At 44.3% G+C, this 18,776-nt stretch overlaps 4 protein-coding genes across 7 annotated transcripts; 2 read left to right on the top strand and 2 right to left on the bottom strand.

The window, feature by feature from the left end:
• Positions 1–3,595: 3,595 nt before the first annotated feature.
• LOC108101572 (leucine-rich repeat-containing protein let-4) lies at positions 3,596–8,841 on the top strand. 4 transcript variants are annotated; one of them, XR_001772101.2, is made up of 9 exons: positions 3,596–4,306; positions 4,561–5,118; positions 5,181–5,403; positions 5,462–5,598; positions 5,660–5,812; positions 5,874–6,054; positions 6,492–6,631; positions 6,700–7,215; positions 7,269–8,841. XR_001772101.2 is itself a non-coding variant. In XM_017205984.2 (9 exons), the coding sequence occupies exons 2-9, from the start codon at positions 4,737–4,739 to the stop codon at positions 7,284–7,286; spliced, it is 1,413 nt and encodes a 470-aa protein (XP_017061473.1). In that variant the 5' UTR covers positions 3,596–4,306; positions 4,561–4,736; the 3' UTR covers positions 7,287–8,841. The 4 variants fall into 4 exon arrangements, 3 of the variants coding, with proteins under 3 accessions (XP_017061473.1, XP_017061472.1, XP_017061471.1); XM_017205984.2 differs by having other exon boundaries at positions 6,700–6,878; XM_017205983.2 differs by having other exon boundaries at positions 6,700–7,017.
• Positions 8,842–9,146: 305 nt separating this feature from the next.
• LOC108101472 (ornithine decarboxylase 2-like) lies at positions 9,147–11,098 on the bottom strand. The gene is made up of 6 exons (XM_017205818.2): positions 10,739–11,098; positions 10,352–10,509; positions 9,997–10,294; positions 9,682–9,930; positions 9,375–9,443; positions 9,147–9,310 (listed from the first exon to the last, which is right to left on the bottom strand). The coding sequence occupies exons 1-6, from the start codon at positions 11,006–11,008 to the stop codon at positions 9,170–9,172; spliced, it is 1,185 nt and encodes a 394-aa protein (XP_017061307.1). The 5' UTR covers positions 11,009–11,098; the 3' UTR covers positions 9,147–9,169.
• Positions 11,099–11,453: 355 nt separating this feature from the next.
• On the bottom strand, positions 11,454–13,811 carry LOC108101450 (ornithine decarboxylase 1). Its single transcript, XM_017205788.1, has 6 exons — positions 13,514–13,811; positions 12,905–13,062; positions 12,551–12,848; positions 12,245–12,493; positions 11,704–11,772; positions 11,454–11,643 (listed from the first exon to the last, which is right to left on the bottom strand). The coding sequence occupies exons 1-6, from the start codon at positions 13,781–13,783 to the stop codon at positions 11,503–11,505; spliced, it is 1,185 nt and encodes a 394-aa protein (XP_017061277.1). The 5' UTR covers positions 13,784–13,811; the 3' UTR covers positions 11,454–11,502.
• Positions 13,812–16,721: 2,910 nt separating this feature from the next.
• On the top strand, positions 16,722–18,283 carry LOC108101456 (putative uncharacterized protein DDB_G0268364). Its single transcript, XM_017205799.2, has 2 exons — positions 16,722–16,946; positions 17,135–18,283. Exons 1-2 carry the CDS (start codon positions 16,905–16,907, stop codon positions 17,966–17,968), a joined length of 876 nt encoding a protein of 291 aa, XP_017061288.1. The 5' UTR covers positions 16,722–16,904; the 3' UTR covers positions 17,969–18,283.
• The last annotated feature ends 493 nt before the right edge of the window (positions 18,284–18,776 follow it).

The following is an 18,776-nucleotide window of genomic DNA, read 5'->3' as shown; positions in this document are numbered from 1 at the left end:
ACTTAAAATGTTGTGGTGGTAATGTGGAGTTTAATTTGGCTCCTTTGGGATCTTTGAATTGAAATTTCCTATAAGCACCGCTGAACTGAAAAGGTTTATAAGTTATTTATTATGTATAATTGGATAATTAGTATCAGCTTTACGTATTGATGTAAAATAATTGTTTTTTTTAATCGAATAAAATAAAATAATGGAGTTACCTAAAACCTGTTTTTTAATTACGGTTTTAAATTACAAATATTTTAACGGCTTGCACTTGCTTTTTTCAACATTGAATCAATAAATTTACTGCGATAAGAAAGAATGACATGAACAACTTGACACCATTTACAGCGCGGTAAATTCGTTTTCCCAGTTGAGCACTTAACGTACGCACTACCAGCTCAGAAAAGTAACCGAAAAGAAGAAACGAGTAAATAAGGAAAGTGGAGAGCGCAGCTCCTTTGTGGGACCCTCAGCTTCCGGTTCACTCCGAATCACGTGTCAGGTAAATGTGAATGTGGCGCACAACACTCCTTCATTAAGTTAATAACAGTTTTCCAAGTACAAAGTGAAATTGCGAAATTCCGCTTCACAATTTTTCAGCGGCGCTTTCCCAACGCCACCTCACCCCACCCCACTCCACTCCACCCCAACTCCTCCGATTTTTGTGAGGCAACTGCAACTGTTACGCTGTAATTTGCCATCGCTTTGCCTTTTGATTCCTCAACGGTTTTGTTTGGTTTTGAATTACAGGCGGCGAGGCGAGCCCACCCTCCCCCTCTTCCTCCCCCTCCCCCTCCCCATCCGGATTGTGTTTTACATCTTGATTATCTTCCGTTTGTTTATATAGGACTCACACTGTCGCCGCTCGCCGAGAGCGCACCCCGCCATTAGCCGAGCAGGAAAGCGAAACACAATTTCCATTCGAGTCCATTCGAGGATAAGAAGTCAATCAGTCTTCAAAGTGTAAAGGATTTCGCACTTTGTCGGATTCAGAGTCCGACCTTATGCTGATGCGGAGCTCAACCTCTTGTCATAAGCCATGTGCCACAGCCTCTGGGCCGCAGAAGCGGATGCAGAGAAGGATCTGAATCGTTCCTGGCCCGACTCGAACTTAATCCAGGGCAAAGCAACCCCAAGACGCTGGATGGCCTAAGGAATATCAAATTGAAACTTTTGCCAGCTGAAGGCGTCTTGCCGGCACGTGGCCATGTGGCATGTCGAAGGATCCCCGTTGCACTGGGGCACGGGTTGAGCTGCTGTGGTGCTGCTATGCTGCTGTGCTGGTCCGTTCTTCTTCAATTACCCCTTCGACGGCGCTCGCTCATATTATGATAATCGCATCCTAATTGCGAGAAAATTACGCCCACGTGCTGCTGTAACCCGATCAGGATTGTCATCAAAGGATAGCTGCTGGAGCAGTCAGCTGACGCGGTGAAAGTTGGGTTCGATAACATGACCAGAACTGGAGAGTTGAGGACGAAGGGCTTTAGTTTCAAAAAATTTTGCTCAACCTATTCAGGCAAACCTAGATAAATTACTCTCGAAGTAAATTACCCACAAATCAAATTGCAGCTTATAAAATGTTTTCATGCTTTTTAAAAAATCTTCGTGTTTCATTATATTATATATATATATTGGAGTTACTAACCTTTTAGTATAAAACTTTCGAATATTTTTTAATTCATCAACAAAAAAATATTACACTAAATATTTTTATTATGTCCAAGTTTTTATTATTATTTATTTATTAATCTTTGTAGCCCTTGTAATGGTAGCTGTAATATATTTAAAATAACTTCAACGTTTTCGTTAATAATATATAACTTTTATTTGAAATAAATTGATTATTTTTTATTATTTAACCTGAAATTTAAATTGGCCCGAAAGTGAATAAAACCTTCAATTAAATGATTTTTTAGGAATCAATTACAGCAGTAATCAAGCAGTGCTCACAGAAGTTGAAACACCAGCTGTAAACGCAGCTGGATTAACAGCAGTGAGAATAGTAGACATAACGGCAATATTAGAGCGGACCTGCAAGCAGTTCAAACAAAGCAATGCTTTTAATTTCGGCCGGCAGGTGTCGACACAATTAAATACAGCTGGTATAACAACTCTCGCAAAAGCAGTTAATAAGCAGTCCAATACCAGTATAATTGTAGCTGTATCAACAATTCTATAAGATTTTATTGATATGCAAGCAGTATAAACATCACTATTTACTTCAGCTGAAAAGCAGAAATAATGGCAGAAATATCAGGAGCCGTGAAATAAATATTACAGTGGACTACAAGCAGTTAAAGGTTTATAACAATGTTTAATAGGCAAGTGTCGACACATTTTTTAACACAGCTGTGCTAACAGCTATCGTAAAAGCAGTTTAAAGCAGCATTCGTAACAGCATCCTTAACATAAGCTACGTATTGTAAATTCAGTGAAAGCAAAGCTTAACAGCACCGTAAAGCAGTATCATATGAGTAATAACAGTTGACGTTAAATAATTATTATAGCAAAACATGCAAACATTTTGCAAGCTGTTTAAAGTTTATAGCAAGTGTTTTGCCTTAACTTCTGTCCGCCAGGTGTCGTCATGTTAAAACAAATGGGCGGTTAGTTTCGAAAAATTGCCATAGATGGTGTTGTACTCCCATTGCCATCAATATTAGTATCTACTAAGTAACCGGTACTTGCATATTAAAAAAGGAAGATTCACCTGTAATCATTATGTAACACGAAGAGATAAGCGTTTTTAACCTCATTAGTACTTAAAGCCGGGGTAATCTATACAATTGAATATTGGTATCCCTGGATCTATAAAATATTTATAAGTATTATTTTTTCACCTAAGCCTTTTCAAGCCAAGGATAACATAATTTGTACAATGGAATACAAACGCGTAAGCTATGGCTATGGAATATGATTCTTAGGATCCCGATATATGCTAATGAAGTTAAAGCTGCGGAGTTCTGTTTACCAGTCGAATTTGCGCGGGCCGTCGATCCGATCTGTAATTTGGCAAAATTTCCAAATTCTTTTTATGCGTGTTAATTAATTTTATTTAACTTTGGTTGCGAAATTTAAGTCAAATATTGATACTTGCAATTTATTTCCTATATTTTCTATATTTATTTCCTATATTCAACATTCTTGTGGTTGACAATCGAATTCGGTTTGTACTCATGATTATTATACTGCGCCTACGAGCAGATAATACTTTTAATAATAAACTACCTTGTGGCAAAATTAAACAATATTCCTGCTCTAGAATTTAAAAAAGAAATGTATTATAATATATGTTTTGAGAAATGTATTCTCGATTGTTTTGCTTTATTTCTTCAATAAAAACCTGTCATGGCATTGACGGGAAAGGTTAAACAATAAAGACATTAATCAAGATCAGACTTTATCAGCTTATTATTAAAATGCACTTGCTTTCGCCTAGAAACGAGTACGTTTGATAACTAATCCGGTTCCTTCCTCCGTAGGAGCCTCTGAAAGAGATTGTTTTGAGCGCTGGCTGAAGCTTTGGAAGAGCTTGGAAAAGCTCGAGCGAACCCCGAGAGCAAACTGGGATGATATATTCAATTTCACGCCGAGTGCTCTCAGTCCGCAATCGTCGGTTTTGCCAACCAAACGTGCTTCACCTTCCATCACCTGACGCTTCGAAACGCTTCTTACACTTTCCGATTCTGGGCTCTGGATTCAGGATTCGGGATTCAGGATTCAGGACTCAGGATTTGGGGGCTTGCCAGTGGGTTAGCGTAGGGAATGCAACGCTGCAACTGATTCGCGAGGGCTGAGAAGAGTCTGGCGGAGCCAGAAGGGCCAGAAGTTGGATCCTGGTTGACACTCTGTGGATGTAACGGAATTCAGTGGCATCGAGTGGAATCCAGTGGAAAAGCACTGGCGAAGGCAACCTGCCAGCACATCGATACTAAGGGACAAAGGATTAAGGAGCAAAAAAAAGAAAGAAAGAAGGAGGAAAGGGGCGTTCGAGGACTGTTGAATTAGTGAGGAGCGAAGCAACAAATACAAACAAACGGGCCATTCAACAACCTCTCGACGTCGACGTATCGATTTTCCGTTACATCGTTATACACACACACTAACCCAGTTGGCACACGGCCATTACGCATACGCCCCGTAGCCACCCCCGAAAACGAAAGGAAAGAAAGGAAGAGCGTGCGGCAGTTCGACTCCAGCTGCCCCACAAAAGCCGAGAAGCCGAGCGGAGAGAGCCCGTCGGATTTGTTGCATCTCGGTGGCACTGGAGGCATGTTTCATTTGGCACTCGCCAGCCGCGGACGGACAAACAATTTAGGTGAGACCAAAAGAGCGAGCGAGAGGGAGCGAGTGAGCCGGAGCTTAGAGGAGAGGAGAGCGACAACAGTGACAAGAACCGCCGGACGGACAGCCCAATTGCGGGCAATTTATATTTAATCCGCGGGCACACAACCCAAATAAGAATCGCGCATTGTGCGCCCAATTGAAGTCCCCTAACCGAACCTCTTCTCATTCTGATTCTGATTCTGATTCGGATTCTCCTTCTCCCTTTCCTTCTCCTTTTGCACACAGGGCTACGGCAATAGCCGTTGTAGATAGCACCACTCATCAGCGGCATCAGCAGCATCAGAGAACGAGGCGGACGAAGCGAAAGCCACGAGAAGCGCTCTTGGCAACCCCGCGGGACATCCTTCGCCTACAGAGTCACCCCCGAGAGCCGAGGGTCAACCCACCAGCAGGTGTTCAGCATGGCGAGGCTCGAGCTGCAGTCGATGCTCGTGGTGGCGGTGGTGCTGCAGGTGCTGCAGGTGCTGACCCAGGTGCCCCAGGTCTCGGGCCAGGGAACCCCGCAGGCGCAGGTCTGCCCCGAGCAGAGCGCCATCGCGCCCTGCATCTGCACGGTGAAGAAGAACGGACTGGACATCCTGTGCGAGACCACGGACCTGGTCCACATCACCAAGTCGATGGGCACGCTCAAGGGCAAGAGCCCCATCATCTTCTACCTGAAGCTGCGCCACAACAACCTGCCCAAGCTGCAGGGCTTCGTCTTCCTGGCCCTGGACATCCGCCACCTGACCATCCACAACAGCAGCCTGGCGGCCATCGAGGAGAACGCCTTGAGCTCACTGGGTAACTAAGAGGCTTGCCCATGTAGTTCTGATTTATCATTTCTCCCCCTTTGATTGCCATAGGCCCTGGACTTACCCAGCTGGATGTGTCGCTCAACCAAATGAAGACGGTGCCCTCGCAGGCCCTGCAGCACCTGTTCCACCTGTTGATCCTCAATCTGAACCACAACAAAATCACCTCGATCCACAACAACGCCTTCGAGGGACTGGAGACCCTGGAGATCCTCACGCTCTACGAGAACAAGATCACGCAGATCGATCCCGAGGCATTCCGAGGACTAGAGGAGTAAATAATAAATGTAATACAATTGGTATTTCTTTGCTACATCTACTGTACTTTTCAGCAAACTAAAACGCTTGAATTTGGGTGGCAACGATCTGAGCAGCGTTCCGCAAAAAGCTCTTTCCATTTTGACCACTTTAAAGAAGTTGGAGATCCAGGAGAACAAGATCCGCACCATAAGCGAAGGCGATTTCGAAGGTATTTATTACAACTTACTATTTTAAAAAGTTAGTTTATTAAGTGCTTCCCTCTTGAACAGGACTGCAAAGTTTGGACTCGTTGATATTGGCCCACAACATGATCACCACCGTGCCTGCCAATGTCTTCAGCCACCTCACCCAGCTGAACTCCTTGGAGCTGGAGGGCAACAAGATCAGTTCGCTTGACAAGGACGCCTTCAAGGGTCTGGAAGGTTGGTTGTCCGTCTGCTCGTTTGTTAGAATATTGTTTTAAAAGCACTTCTGCTTCACCAGAGAATCTGCAGTATCTGCGTCTGGGCGACAATCAAATCCACTCCATTCCCAGCGAGGCTTTGCGTCCGTTGCATCGCCTCCGCCACTTGGATTTGCGCAATAACAACATTAATGTCTTGGCCGAGGATGCCTTCACTGGATTCGGGGACTCTCTTACTTTCCTCAATTTGCAGAAGAATGAGTAAGATTTGTTTTCTAAATATTCCCCACTAAACGGTTCTAAAAAAGTCTGCATAACTTAAGATTTTTTACTCGTATTGTTAAAACAACGGCATTACATAGAAATGTGTAAGAATGTTTGTAGGGCTTTAAATTGGAGAAATTTTGTAGAATCTCTTAAAGAATTCTTCTATATTTATTTCTTTAACTTGAAAATTTTTTAACATTTCATAATAGTCCAATGAGCAAGTTGAATGACATTCTGTGGATAATTTAGAACTTAAAGGTTAAATTGATTATCCTGAACATTAAAAACAAGAGATAATGTTTTCTCTGAAACAGAGTTGTTTAGTGAAATCCTATATTGTAAGAACTTCTTCTTTTAAAGCTAATAAAACACTTTAGGCTAAAATAATAGATTAAGACCAAGCATAACTCTCTTGTTTTTGTATTTAACAGCATCAAGGTTCTGCCGAGTCTTCTGTTCGAGAACCTCAACTCGCTGGAGACGCTGAACCTGCAGAACAACAAGCTGCAGCGCATTCCGCAGGACATAATGGAGCCGGTCATCGACACGCTCCGCATCATCGACATAACCGGCAAGTCACGGCCACCCAAGAGTACCTTCATATTCAAACTAAATTAAAGACTTGATCTCCTCGCGCAGATAACCCGCTGAACTGCTCCTGCGAGCTGACCTGGTTCCCCAAGCTGCTGGAGGACCTGAAGAACAAGGACGACGAAATGTCGCAGAAGAAGAAGCCGCTGTGCCACATGTCGCTGGACAACCGCGAGTACTTCGTGCAGGCCATGCCCACCGAGAAGATGCACTGCGCCGGCCTCAATGTGAGTCCCTCGCCCACCAGCGGCGGGCTGATGCGGATCCTGCAAGTGAACATCCTGGCCCAGATTGCCGTGTGTAGCGTGGCCTTTCTGACTAGCGTCTAAGCCGCATCTGTCCAGCTAGACGCGATGTTCTGTGTGGGTCAGTTTCAGCTTCAGTTCAGTTTCAGTTTCAGTTCCACCTCAAGACTCAGTGATCGGTGATCCGGTGATCGGTGATCAGTGATAGAAAACGGTGCGGTCGCCAGCCCAGTTCAATTCGGTTTGATTCGGTTAACAAAGCCACAAAGATCCCCCAAAAACAAAAAGAACGCCACTAGACCCCAGATCACAGACCCTCGTACGTCTACAAACCATTTCTGTGTTTGTATTGTATTGTATGTTTTCTTATAGATCATAGAGAGTCCGTGAGTTATGCAGCTCTGCCAGTAATTAGACTCTGAGAAAGCCGACACCCAATCGCAATCACCTTGTTGAATTGACGCACCTGCAGCGGCAGTGGCAGTGGCAGCGGCAGCAGCACCACCCCAACCAACCAACCAACCAACCAACCAACCACCCAATCCAATCCACTCCAGACTTGCACAGTAGCTCGACTCGAAGGGAAGGCTGGCCGAGATGGGCCAGCGGGAGGAGATTCGTATTCGTATTAGATGTAAGGCTTGATTCAGGCACCAGTGCACCTGCGGAGGGAAATCCAAACCAAATCAAATGAAAGCAAACCAAACCAAACCAAACCGAAACCCAAAACATATCAGAATATTGTTACGTTTAAGCGAGGGAATTCGTTGTTATACGCGTTAATCAGTACAATGTACGAGGCACAATACTGCGTACAATTTACAGTGTACAATGTGTTGTAAGGATAAAGGATACCCGTTTACTATGTGTAGTCTATCGTCTATCGTCGTCTTGTCGTCGGTGTTGTGAGATACAATCATTACTAACGCGTTTCGTAGCCCCCGTCACCAGTCACCAGTTTCCAGCCCTTCTGCACCCCAGAGCAATCCAACCTACAAATTTAAGGCTCAGCGAGTTTATCCGTGCACCAGGCTTATCCTCTCAACTGTTACCAATTGCGGCTCCACTTTGGGGGCCAGAGGCAAGGCGAAACGGGGGAAGACACAAGAGAACACGTCATTTGCATCAATCACCAAGAACTGATTATGGAATAAGTAGTTTGTACTCTTTATTTGCCACGAAGAAGGGGCAAGTACTCCCAATCCCGATCCCGTTCCCAGTATCCAGTATCCAGTATCCAGTATCCAGTAACCAGTATCCATTACCATTACGAAAATGAGAAATGAAAAATGCATATCGTTAAATTGTTATTATATCGTGACATATCAAGAGCTCCCAGTAGTAAGACACTCGGATGGCTCGACACACTGCTAAGATAGAGACATTTTATAGAATTTACTTACATTTTTGAGGCATCTGGCAAGTTTGATATTTACGCAGGAAGCGAGTTAAGCAAATGTATATGCAGAGTGGAATTTTTGAAATTTTTTATACATATACTTTTATACACTCATACGTACGTACCTTTTCAATTATGTCTATGCAAACTAAGTTGTAACTCGATTAGCGATTGACACAGGACACTCCGATCCGCCCGCTTCCGCCTCCGCTCCCCATTCCCGATCCTCCCCCTCCGATCCCCCGCCCGATCGACCGGTGGCTTGGGTCAGTAGCCACCCACTGGTGGGCGGCGGAACGAAGGGGTCGGAGCGAAGGGAGCGGTCGCGGTCGCGGTACCGGAAATATTTTCTAGAGAACTCGCCGCAGCCCCGATTCGGGTCAGTTTCCTTTGGCTAGAGCTGTTCTCTTCGAAATATTGCTAACAACAGAACCCCATCGAAAGCTGGGCATGCAAACAATGCTCTCCATGTGAGCAGTAGCTCCCCCACGGGAACACCGATAATCTAACTAATAAAGAATCCATGTTGGTTACAAATGCAAGCAATTGAATCTCTTGTTGTGTGTTTGCACGGATGTGCGGGGTCTCTCGGGTTTTGAATCTATTTATGGGGCTTTTCAAGTTATTTTTCGTCTTATGAAGAAGTCACCCGTCAAAAGGGTTAATAAAAAATAAATAAATAAACAAATAAGGTTATAATAAATATAGAACACCGCTGGATCCCCAAATAGGATTTGGTGTTTTTTATAATAATGTAATATATAGTATGTCACATAACCAGGGAATTGTTTCAGTTCAAAAACCAAATTATCGTATTTTTGCATATGGTTTTTTTGAAGCAAGCTAAAAAAAAAACATTCAAAATGAAATAAAGTCATTTAGCTCGATAGAACCGAGTCTCAGGCACGTCGAATCCATTGAAGGGACTGGCAATGGGCATTGCGTAGGCTCCCATGTTGCGAAACCCCAAAAGATCCCCCGGGTTCAAGTTGGGTAAGAACAGGTCTCCCGATATCTGATGGTTAAATGGAAATGTGGTGAAACTCCATGGTTTTGATTATTTCAAGCAAATAATTCACCTTATCCAGTGCATCGCAGCTTGGTCCCCAAATCACAGATCTAAACTTTGGCATATTTTCAGCTTCATCCTAAATAAGTCAAAATTTTCATAAAACAAGATCAAATATGTCGATCAAAATGCATAAGGCCTAAACAACATCGAAGCCATGACGATTTTGCTCTGCAAGGGTATACAGTATATATAAATATATTTGCCAACAGGCAAGGCATCTAGTTGAAGTACATTATGGACTTGAAAATAAAGCCAGGAGAAAGCTAGCTTCCAGAGGGACCTATGAAGTTCTTTTTGTTAAATCGTTTTCTTACCAAGTAAAGCTGAGGAGTCACCGGTTCGGGATAGTAAAAGAGTCCCGCGAATGCACCGAATATGCCATCATTTAGGTAGTACATCAACTGATCCAGCTTTCCATCTTTACTGCGGACTTCTCGCTTGGCATGAACCTTGCAGATCAAAGTGTAAGCAGCTCCCACAAAGAATCGCCCTGGTTCGGCGATTATTTGGACACGCTCATCGGGAAAGCGGAGCTGCACTGAAGAGTTGACAGCCTCCGCCATCTGAGAAACATAGGGGTATAGGAGTGTTATCCGAAATCACAGCTACCGTGAATTCCCGTAACCCACCTTTCCGAACATGTTATCGTCGATGCCGGGAAAGCCGCCTCCAATATCCAGTAAGTTCATATCGTGGCCAATGAATTCGCCGGCCCTGAAGATGTTCTCGGCCTTCTCGATCGCCCGATCGAAGGCCTCAACCTCGCTGCATCCGGAACCCACGTGGAAACTGGTGCCAGTCACCTTAAGTTTTAAAGCCTTGGCCAAAAGCATTAGGGCCGCGCCATCCGCTGCTGCATCACAACCATATTTGTCGCCCAGGGGACACAACGCCTTCTTGGCCTCACTTTTGAATCTCACGATGAGACTGAAACGAACAACACCTTATCAACTCCTCAAAACACTGAGATCGGATGAAACCCACTTGGAGTTGGGATAGTGCTTGTGCAGCTTGTAGATCTCGTACTCGTTGTCCACCGTTCCATTGAGCACCTTCTGCTTCTTGGCGAACTTCAAGTGGCTGACAGGACGACACGGATGTGCGAAAATGATTCGTTCAGGTGAAACACCGAAGCCGAGCACCTGAAACGGCAGCAGGTTGTTTAGCATAATAAATAGTGATGAGGTCATCGTGTATTCAAACCGAAATTGCCAAATAGAAAACCAACAAAGAGAGACTTTATCAATATTCCTGTATGTACGAATAAATGTAGAACTATCACCTTATCATCATTCCTGTTTATTCGATGGAAATAAAGATTTATAGAAACAAAACTATTTTTAAAGCTTATCATTTGTGAAGAGAACCCACCAGTTTCAGTTCGTTTTTCGATGCACAGTCGAATCCAATTCCAAGATCCGCTAGAAACTTCACCACCACCGGATTGTCATTGCATTTGACGGCATAATGCGGTTTTATCTTGGGCATCAGTTTCTGCCAGAGACGAAGTTTCCTCTCCAAGCTGGACAGATCGCAAATGTTGAGTGCCTGGTCCAGGTTCTGTAAGTCGGACTCCTCGATCACGTGGCGGATGTCGAGCTCTTTTTCGTAGAAATGCGTTTTTGGATTACTGCTCTCCATCTCGTGCAGATCACAACTGATCTATCAGATTCGTTTTTGCACAATGTTATTTCCCAAACTTAATGGTTATTAGCCAAAATGTTGTGTCCAAACTGGCAGCTGGAACTAGATGGATGTTTAAATGAGCTTTTTGTTGGTCAAACCGCAACAATGTTCCTAACATGTTGCTAAAAAAAATACATTCGCCAAAAAGAAGGCTATGTCTAATTGCACAAAACTCTTTAGAAAGTTAAAAAATATAAGGTTGATATACCATACAATAGTTCTGATATTAAAAAGTTGTTGTAAAATAATTAATCTAATTGTGGCAAGAAAATGCACTTCCAAAAATTTGCTTGTTTGAACCGCTTCCAAAAAATGTAAGCTTCTTACATATGAAGTCGCGCATTTAGGTTTGTTTTACATCTCGGCATCTTGTAATCAATAAATCAAAGTCTTCTATACATGTGTATGCAATATATTGGTTCATTTATTTTGCCCAAGAAACCATTTAGTCATATGGCTTTAAAATATAGAGTCTTTGGAACATCAAATCCATTGAAGGGACTGGCAATGGGCATGGTATAAGCTCCCATATTGCGGAACCCCAACAGATCACCTCGGTTTAGGTTTGGCAGGAGCAGGTCCTCTGATATCTAAGAAGGGAAGGATGCATCGCAGTTTATTTAGGAGTGGAAATACAATTTTATGCTCACCTTATCAAAAGCATCACAACTGGGACCCCAAATCAAGGACTTCAAAAGGGGTAAGTCATCAGATTCCTCCTGGAAAAATAGGTAATGTATTGAAAAATAGCAAATTTAAATTATCTTTAGTTCATCTAATTTAGTTGAGAATGGTTTTAAAAAATACACGTTTAACTAACTTATCTTTAAACCCTTACAGAGGATATTTCAATTTTATAAAGTATATATTTAGTTGATCAGCATCACCATAGTTTCTCAAGCTAATCACTCAGTTTTAAAGATATCTTACAAAATCTAAGAAATGATGTCAAAGTCTCGTTATACCGTTCCTTTCTTGTTTTTTAAAACATTTATATAATACATATGGCTCGCGATATATTATAATTTTAAAGTTTTATAAAGACTTGACTTCTAAATCATTTAGATTCCATTGAGGTAAGGAGAAATTCGACAAACTTTCTTTACCTAAACATATCTAATTCGAAATAATAAGAAATAGCAGGTTTCTTTTCTTGTTTGAATATAATGGACACTCCATTCTGATTCTTACCAGATAATGTTCTGCAGTCACCACTTGATGATCGTACAGGATGCAGTTGAAGGATCCGTAGACACCATCGTTCAGATAGTACATTATGGTGTCCAACTTCCCGTCCTCACTGCGGACCTCCCGCTTGGCGTGGATTTTGCAGACCAAAGTGAAGGCAGCCGCAACAAAGAAACGTCCTGGTTCGGCGATTATTTGGACCCGCTCGTCGGGGAAATGGCGCTGCACCGAGGTGTTGATACTCCCAGCTATCTGTAAAAGTTTACACTTTGATAACTTACTCATTATTACATATTTTATGGAACCCACCCGCCTAAACTTCTCGTCATCGCTGCCAGGAAACCCGCCGCCAATGTCCAGAAAATCCATTTCGAAACCCAGCAGTTCGCCGAGCTTGAAAAGGTTCTTGGCCTTCTTGATGGCCCGGTCGTAGGCCTCCAGCTCACTGCAGCCAGAGCCCACGTGGAAACTGGTTCCGGTCACCTTCAGGTCCAAGGACTTGGCCAAAAGCATTAGGGCCGCGGCATCCACATCCGCATCGCAACCGAACTTGTCGCCCAGCGGACATTGCGCCTCCTTGGCCTCGCTCTTGAATCTCACAATCAGACTGAAATGTTTCCGAAATTTACTTCTGGTATTCAACAGCGGACGAGGGGAACCTACTTGGAGTTGGGATAGTGCTCGTGCAGCTTGTACACCTCGAACTCATTGTCCACCGTGCCATTGGCCACGTTGTTCTCCTTGGCGTACTCCAGATGGCTGACAGGCCGACAGGGATTGGCGAAGATGATTCGCTCTGGTGGGACGTCGAAGCCAAGCACCTATAGAAATTGATAAATATTAATAAACTTTTTATAATAAAGTTAAACAGTATACAAATGTATCAATGAATATACAATGTCAGCGAGAAATATCAACTCAAATAAATATGAGTGAGAATATTAGTTTGTATATTAAAACAAAATATCATGTTATCAGTGAATTACTTTATTACTATAAAGTGATTACAATCTAGGTTTAAGTGGGGAGCCATAGCAACAGATTTAAGTGCCGAAATATTCCATTGAAATGTGTACACACAGATTTCCTCTGTTTAAAAGCCTTGAATCGTTTTCATTACTCTCCGAAGTCATTTGTTCTTTATTTTGCACAGTTATAGGTAGTATATCATAATAAGAATATAATTATATTATTCCGAAGTCATTTGTTCTTTATATTGCACAAGTATAGGATGTATATCATAATCATATCATAATGCTTCTGGACACCCACCTGTTTCAGTTCGTTCTTGGAGGCGCAGTCGAATCCAGCTCCGAGATCCGCGAGCAACTCGACCACCAGCGGGTCGTCGTTGCACTTGACGGCGTAGTAGGGCTTGATCCTGGGCAGCTGCTCCTGCCAGAGGCGGTGCTTCCTCTCCACGCTGGACAGGTCGCAGATGTTGAGGGCCTGGTCCAGAGCCTGCAAGTCAGACTGCTCGATCACCCGGCGGATGCTGAGCTCGTGCTCGTAGAACTGGATCTCCGGATTACCGCTCGCCATCGCGCTCTTCCCCCAACTGAGTAACTGAATGGGGAAATCGTGACTGTCCGACTGCGTCTATATAATAGAATTGTTATCAGCGAACGACTTGTGTCCGAATCGCAACAGACTTGCGAGGCATTTGGAAACACGCTCCGAAAACGTTCCTCAACCTCAAACAATGAGGCTCTAATTAGCGGCGAAAGGTCAAGCGATCGGAATGGCCGTTACCCGCCCCATTTCCCTTTCTCCCTCTGAATAATATTTTTGCAGAGTGCGTAATTTACAACCAACAATATTTGGCATCGTAAATAATTTTAATGCTCTCGCGCGGCTGCACGGGCGTGTAAAACCAATAAAATTTAAATTTTCAGCAGGCCATCAAGTCGTGCATAATCGACACTTGCCCCGAGGTCACAACGCACTTCACACCGCCTCTGAACTCTGGACGGAGATGGAGATCGCTGGAGATTCGCTTCGAACCCCTACACACCCCTAGCAAATTCCACGGCAATGACAATAATAGTAATAATAATAGAAGTGTGCGTGGCCGATGGGAGGGTTGTTGTGGTCTGTTGTCCTGGCCAATTTAACAGCCATCCCTCGAGTCCTCGAGTCGTCGAGTGCCTTGCACTGAGCAATTAAAAATTAAAATCAAACCTTTGAAATCGATATTGGCAATTGCCGCTCTTCATCGCCGGCTCGCTGGAGTGTCCTATCAATCAACCTTTAATTGGTTGGGCCCATCAATATTTTTTCGCACTCCCTTCGGCCATCAGCGAAGATGTTACAAAAAAAAGGAGTTGCAATCCCCGGAATGATAACTGTCAAAAACCTCAGACAAAAGTATTGAGCGATGACCGAAAAAAGGATCTTGTCATGGTCGAAGGATCTATCCATCGAATACATCCGAATCATTGCGATTTGATTGCAATTTGCTGCGAGTGTCATCATTCACTCGACTTCTGTTCTCCAGTTTCCGATGCGATTTGAAAACTAACCCGAAACCACAGTGAACACTCCTCACTTTGAGTGATGTGACAAATCGAGGACAGGCTGTAAAGTGCTCACCGAAAATTCGAGTTTGAACTTCAACACACATAGCATGTTGAATTGCAAACGGGTTTCGCTCTTTTTTACAACTAAATGCGTTTAAATCATTTGCCTAATTTGCTGGAAATTTACATGCAAATGTCATTAACTCAGCCGTCAGTCCCAGGAGTTCCCATAGCTATTGATTCGAAAGCCACACAAACTTGCACAACATTTACATTTTAAGCAACAAATTATAAACTATTATCCAGCTACTCTTTTACTTAAAGCCACACTAAAGCCACAATTTAAAATAAAACGGTTTACAAATGTAAAATTTTTTTAAAGGTTTTCCAAACGTGGAAAATCAATTTGGGTCACAAGTCAGTAATATCTAATCAGCGTCTGCCTTTAATAAACTTTTTTATTATCACTTTTAGGTCTAGTTGACATCCTAACAAATATATTATTTCGAATCAACTTGCTGATAAGCCAAAGTACAACGCCCTGTTTTTATAAAAAATTTTGAGTAATTTGAGTTATTGAGCATTTAGCTGAGAATTATTCAAATATGTAAATTACTTCTGAAAATAATTTCTCTTGAAGTAAACAAAAATATATTCTCTTAAGAACATTTAAGCTATAGTTCTGTTTTTGAAATATAAGCTCTTGTCAACCGATTACCATTTATTAAATGTTGGAATCTTGAAACAAAACATATTTTTAAAATTCGTATTATACTAATGTATCTGAAAATATATTATATAGCATAGTTATTCAAAGATATTTTATTAAGCCCTACAGTTACTTTCAGCTAAGAATAGAATGAAACAGTGCGTTTAAATGTGCCCAAGCGTATAATTTGTGTTCGGGGGAATTATAAAACAAATCGCTTCCCCTCGAACATTCGTGGCATTGACGCACTATTTATAACATAATTCGCGCAACACCTGCGGGTAAATATTTTCACTCATATGTATGTAGTTATGTGACCACCGCCCGCAAGTCTCGTGGCAACCCACTCCGGAAATAGTTCCTCAGTAAACCTGCCATGGACGGCAGCGCCAAGTTGGCGCCTTCATCAGCCACGCGAACAACAATAATCAGGGAGCAGGACTCACCTTTGGCCCACTGAAGCGCCCCAGGCACTTGACCGGCTATTCGAGGACCTTCGTTCGTGGCGTTCAAAGGGGAGGGGATCAGATGGGAGGGAGGGAATGGGGAGGGGGAGGGGGTAGGAGTGGGTTCTAAGCCGGGCCATTACCGCATTAGGGGCGACCCACTCGAGATTGGCAATCTGTGCGCTTGGATTATACTGCGCCTGTGCCGGCAGAGCGGCAGAGGCTCTCAGCTGGCCCTTGCACTGCTCCCCAGAACACAGTGAGAAATATTCGTGAGCTTCACTTGTTGGATAAACATAAATAGATAAGTGATGGGTTTCAAGAACGGATAAAAAATAAACAACAAAAATCTAGTAACTCAATAACTGTTTGAAATAATAGAAAAAACAACAAATATTTTTCTTATTTCAAATTCAATTATTTCAAAAAATATGTATCTCAAAATATCAGAGAAAACATGTGTATCTTAAAATCTGTAAGCATTTTATATTAGTTCAACAGTTGTTCTATGAAAATTACTCATCAACAGCTGCTTTACTCCGACAATATTTTTTTTTTATACTGGTAGTTGTCTTCCTATGATTATCAGTACATATAATAGTATTGACAATATTCATCAACACCTATCATAACAACCCTTTGGGCTACTTAAAGAATAGCCTTTTTGACTGAATTGAATAATGGGCTTACCAAGTCGCACTCGTTTTGCCCGGTGCACTCGTGCCGCTGCCATGAGTCATGTGGCACGAGCGCGGCATGGGAGGTCCTTGCTCCACCTGCGAGGAATCGACGCGGCGCTTCCTCGTTCAGTTTTGTTTGGATAGGCCAACGGGCTGCAGCAGCGATGAGGCACATGCCCCGGCTCATTGTCACGACTCCGCGTTTGGTGGAAGGGCAACAATAGCCGCAGTAATTGCGCCTTTTCATTTGGGAGGAGTAATCGGCAGCGACACAAAGACACCGCCATCGCCATCGCCATCGCCACCAGGATGTCGCACTTGCTGAGGCGCACCAAGAAGTCCTGTCTGAAGGTTAGTCCGAGTGTCTAGCAACCCGAGAGTGGGTGGCTCTGGCCACTGGGTAATCAATAAAAAATCGATGGCAGACCGCCGAACGAAAGTAAACAGTTGGGTTCGCATGCCAGTGCCTTCAGCATGTTAATCATACGCCGCGTTGCCGCTCGCTTAGCGTTTATCCCTATCGATTTGTGTTGTTGCAGTTCCTGCGCAAGATATCCACCTCGAAGCAACTGTTCGTGCAGCGGCTGGACGAGGAGGATGCCTACGACGAGGAAGTGGAGGCGGAGCTGCAGCGGGAACTGGCGCTGGATGTGAACAGCAACTGCCAGGCGACGGAGGCCATCTACGAGGAGCTGCAGCTGAGCGAGTGCAAGGAGGTGGAGGTGCCGCAGCAGGAAGCCGGAAGGCACGACCTCCGCACCAAGTACTTGGTGAGCTGCAGCAGCTACGAGGTGCTGGCCACCCTCTCCTCCAACATCGAGTTCGAGCGGGTGAACTACAAGGAGAACGTGCGCTACCTGCGCCACACACCCTCCAATTCCAGCCTGGATCTGCAGCTGGAGGAGCAGCAGCAGCAGGAGCAGCAGCAGCAGCTGGACCAGCAGAAACACCAGCCAGTGCAGCAGCATCAGAACGCCACTCCAAGGAGGGTGTTGCAGCAGCAGCAGAGGATTTCCACGCCCAGCCGCTACCATCCCTGCAGCATCAGTCTGGGCTCCAAGCTGGAGGGCAACTACCACAACGTGGTGATCATGGAGCCGCCCCACGACGACTTCCCCATCGTCAAGTGGGACATCAACGGCAACTCCCTGGACGACGACGCCTGCGATCGCTGGGAGGACTTCGATGCCAGGTGGCGGCAGGCGGCGGCGGCCACCAGATCCCTCTCGCAGTCCCAGAAGTCCAGCCACCAGTCGAGCTCCTGCACCTTGGAGACCTGGGTGGACGACACGGAACCCCTCAGCTTGGAGCTGCACCGCCACGAGAACGCGTCAGCCGTGAACAACTGTAATCTTTGCCTTAGGAGCTTCTGAATCCTCCAATTCGGCGGCTCCATGCCCTCCACTTTGCGTCCAGCGATCGAGCACGAAAACCAGTCTTGTGAGAATTACCTACATAAACTATACATGTAATCGAGTACTTTAGTCGGTAGAGCGCAATTTTCATTATAGAAAGTTGTGTTCGAGAATATCCATTAACGAAATAAAACAAAGAGTGTGTGTACGAGTGTACGTGTGTGCGGCGCTCCTTTGGCTCCATACCTTGAGTGACGCACTCCAGAACCCAGAATACAGAACTCAGAACTTGGAACTCAGAACTTGGAACTCAGAACTGAGAACCCAGAACTCAGAGCTATAGTGTTCATTATCCTGTGGGAGGGAGCAGGTTTCCAGGCGTCCCCGTCCATCGGCCATCGATCCATCCTGGCGCACGACCCGCACGTGCTGGACGCTCGTGAGAATCCGGAGACCTTTGGCTTTCCCACGAGCCGCGAACAGCGATTCCGCTGCGATGGTGGTGCAAGTTCAACGTGCTGCCACACGAGTAGCTACAGCTATAGATGTAGATGTATGTGTAGCTATAGTCCTGCACTATCCATCCACTTGATTAGGGGTGGGTTCCGGCGATTCCGGCGATTCCGGCGAGGTTTGTCCCACGCTGGCACTGACATTGGCCATTACCCATTAACCATTTACCATTAGGCATTGGGCCTCAACCGCTTCCACTTTGCTGTTTGCCACAGTTGAAACCTGAGCGACAGCATGCCGAATCAAATTAAAAGCACTTTTTACAATTTTCGATTTTGGTAATTTTTTTTTGAAATTGATATGGGACGCCATT

Source organism: Drosophila ficusphila, unplaced genomic scaffold, assembly GCF_018152265.1.
Source record: "Drosophila ficusphila isolate 14025-0441.05 unplaced genomic scaffold, ASM1815226v1 contig_414, whole genome shotgun sequence".
Classification (NCBI taxonomy): domain Eukaryota; kingdom Metazoa; phylum Arthropoda; class Insecta; order Diptera; family Drosophilidae; genus Drosophila; species Drosophila ficusphila.
Note: the sequence above shows the minus strand (reverse complement) of the source record. Positions and strands in the feature narration are given on the sequence as shown.